This window comes from Lycium ferocissimum, chromosome 7 (genome assembly GCF_029784015.1).
Source record: "Lycium ferocissimum isolate CSIRO_LF1 chromosome 7, AGI_CSIRO_Lferr_CH_V1, whole genome shotgun sequence".
Classification (NCBI taxonomy): domain Eukaryota; kingdom Viridiplantae; phylum Streptophyta; class Magnoliopsida; order Solanales; family Solanaceae; genus Lycium; species Lycium ferocissimum.
In genome coordinates this window covers 42,789,587-42,792,805 of record NC_081348.1, presented here as the reverse complement: position 1 = coordinate 42,792,805, position 3,219 = coordinate 42,789,587, and the positions used below count along the sequence as shown (strand labels likewise).

The 3,219-nt window shown below is 34.4% G+C and overlaps 1 protein-coding gene across 1 annotated transcript; it reads left to right on the top strand.

Annotated features, from left to right (window-relative positions):
- The first annotated feature begins 475 nt into the window (after nt 1-475).
- Nucleotides 476-1,914, top strand: LOC132062865 (acetylserotonin O-methyltransferase-like). Its single transcript, XM_059455341.1, has 2 exons — nt 476-970; nt 1,595-1,914. Exons 1-2 carry the CDS (start codon nt 547-549, stop codon nt 1,897-1,899), a joined length of 729 nt encoding a protein of 242 aa, XP_059311324.1. The 5' UTR covers nt 476-546; the 3' UTR covers nt 1,900-1,914.
- The last annotated feature ends 1,305 nt before the right edge of the window (nt 1,915-3,219 follow it).

The following is a 3,219-nucleotide window of genomic DNA, read 5'->3' as shown; positions in this document are numbered from 1 at the left end:
AACTTATTCTTTGAAAATTTCAATAGGGTGAGGTGGCAATAAGACTAAAACTAGGATCTCTACCTGCTTTGGCATCATATTAAAATGTGTGATTATTAAATTTAAAAACTTAGAAGCCGTATGGATATGAGAATTATTTATTTTTTCTCGGAACAAATTTTCACCTTTTTTCAAAATTCATGTTTGGTTATAAAAGTTCGAAATCCAACTTAGGGTTGGATTCTAAATTTGAAAAAGTCTTTCAAGTTTTCTAGTTCTATCTTCATAAATTTTAAATAAAGTGCTTTCTTCTCTCTTTTGTAAAAAGTATAACCAAACATAACTTCATCTTCAACTCCAACTTCATGAATTTCAAATAAAATGAAAAATACTTGAAATCTACGACCAAACGCCTACTTAAGTTATTAGAGAGAACGCACTTTTATTTCATAATTATGTTAAAGAGGTTAAAGAGGAGTAAGGTGTAATTCTATAAATAGCTGAATCACTTAATTAGCTTGTACCACTAAATATCAAAATCTTGTAGCTTTCTCAAACAATTGTCATATGGCGGAAAAAACAAATGGAGTTGCAAGAATCCATGAAGGAGACCAAGTTGAGTCTCAAGCTCAAGAGGATATATGGAACTGCATCTTTGGTTTCACTGAAATGGCTGTAGCAAAATGTGCTATTGAATTGGGGATTTCTGATTTCTTGGAAACCCATCAAGAACCCATCACCTTAAACCAATTGTCATCTGCACTTGGCTGCTCTTGTTCTTCCCTACATCGGATCATGAGGTTCTTGATTAATAGGGGAATATTCAAAGATGTATCCATTGGACACGGCGAAATGGGCTATGTCCAAACGCCGGTTTCTCGTCTGCTGACGAGAAACGGAGGAAATAGCATGGCTGCTCTTGTCCTACTTGAAAGTAGCCCGGTCATGCTTGCGCCATGGCATTATCTCAGTGCCCGCGTTTTGGCAAAGGGTACGAATAAATTAAATTGTGTGATCATCTGGTTGGGGTTGTAGGGGGCGGGGGGGGGGGGGGTGAGGGTGGCTAAATCAAAATCTAAACCGCCTAAAGTTTGCTAGGATCAAAATAACTTGGGGTTAATAATATAGGTCAAATAACATCGTTATAACTCAACCCCTCAATACAATTTTTGCTTTTTGCCCAAAAAAATAAATAAAATGAAAGTTAATTATCTTTTTTTTTTTAACAGTGATAAGTTTTATCAAATTATGAGATTACAAGGCGGGGAATCGAACACTCACCAATAAGGTGAAAATTCAAATAGCTAACCAACTGAACTACTAAGATCCCCAACCATTGTGTTAAGTTAGCAAACGAGTTATAAGTAAATGCGTTCAAATTTGGCAGGTCAATAAAATTGGTTGATTTTGACACCTTCAATCTCATTTAAAGTTTGAAGTTGTTAAAGTGGGCGCAACTACTTAATCCTATATTACACCGTAAAAAAAAATTCTTTCTTTTTTAGTGACAGTAAGGTTTGAACCCAAAACCCTTGATATCATTTCGGATCGTTTTATTTAAAATTTATATTAAGAATACGTATATTTTTAATTACTTAACTACATATCTCTACAGAAAATACAACAGCATTTAGTGCAGCTCGTGGAAAGGATGTTTGGGAATACGCAAAAACCAATCCAGAACATAGCAAGCTGATCAACGACGCCCTGGCCTGCCATGCACGGGCGACACTGCCTGCCGTTATCGATAATTGTGCGGAGATATTCAAAGGGATAGAGTCATTGGTGGATGTTGGGGGAGGTAATGGTACAACTCTTGGTTTTTTTTTGAGTATTTTTGGATTAATGTGGGATAATTTATTTCGTATTTTGATTATTGTATGTGTTATGTCCCATTGCTTGTTTAATGTAATTATTTGATTTTTTGTTTAACCATCTGGTATCTGGTACTAACTGATTTCATCACGTATGATCTATTAAACAAGAAGGGGTTTTCATTAAGAATTCCTCTATTTTTAAGACTCGAACCGGAAATCTCGAATTAATGATGGAAACTGGATAAATTCAATGTTACACATAAGGATCTTAGGTCATCTACCAACGAAATAAATAATACTAAAGACAGATAACCTTAACCATATTTTCTACTCCTTCGTGATGAAGATTTATTGAATGTTTTGCAAAATTTACTCATACTTTATGAAACCATGCTCTCAAATTTAGCGTGTTTCGTCTTTAACATTGAATATCAATAAGGTCACACAAAAAAATGTATTTACATGCAATTGATTGAAACATGCTACTATCATATATGTATAGGTGCACTCATTTAACGTTATATTAATAGCCTCAAACGAACTTATCCGATGACAGTATGTAACCATAGTCATAGAGTAGCTTTAGCATATTATTGCACCTAGCCATATAATTTTGCTAGTTCTGAAATACCACTTACAAGTTACATCTATAATTGGTTTGAAGGAGATAATAGTCAAAATACCCCCCAACGTTTGACCAAAATGCCAACTACACACCTAACGCTTTATTTGGACCTATTACCCTCCTGGATAATTTTTTTTAGTATTAAAATGCCCTTTTTTGCCGATGTGGACAAGAGCGTGACTACACCGCTCTATAGCCTTTAAAAAAAGCATCGATGTGTTTTAAAATGCCAACCGACCGCCACATAGATGCCACATAGATAAATTTAAATTCCTCCATTTTTAGGCTACTTCATCTTCTTCTTCACCCTATTTAACACCCATCTCCATTTTTTTGGTCAAAATAATACCCATTATAAATTTAGAGCTAGGATAGTGATTATTCTTATAATAACTGTTTTCCCAAATCAAATTCACAAAAAAAAAAAAAAAATCTGAAGAAAAAAAAAACGAAAATCGAAAAAAAAAAGAGGTTGAAAATCTAATCTTGTTAAAGAAAATGCGATTGAAAGTTGCTTGTTTGGAGTTTTGTTGCTTGGTTGGAGTTGTTTAAGCACTAATTCTTTGATTTAGGGAGAAAACTAAACTCCATTGTTAGGAATTTGGAGAAAGCTATGAAGAACACCAAGTGGGTTTCTTTAAAGGGCAATTTGGTTTGGGGTGGTCTTTAAATTTTGCCCCTCATATTTGAAATCTTTAAATTTTGCCCTTCGGCTAAAACCCATAGGTTCCAGTTCGAACCCACACGCATTTGAAAAAAATTCGCAAGGCGTAGTTAAATTTTAACGGCATACCTTTT

Coding starts and splice junctions, on each gene's coding strand:
- LOC132062865 (XM_059455341.1), top strand. CDS start 547: ATGGCGGAAAAAACAAATGGAGTTGCAAGAATCCATGAAGGAGACCAA. Junction 971..1,594: donor TGCCCGCGTTTTGGCAAAGG/GTACGAATAAAT, acceptor ATATCTCTACAG/AAAATACAACAGCATTTAGT.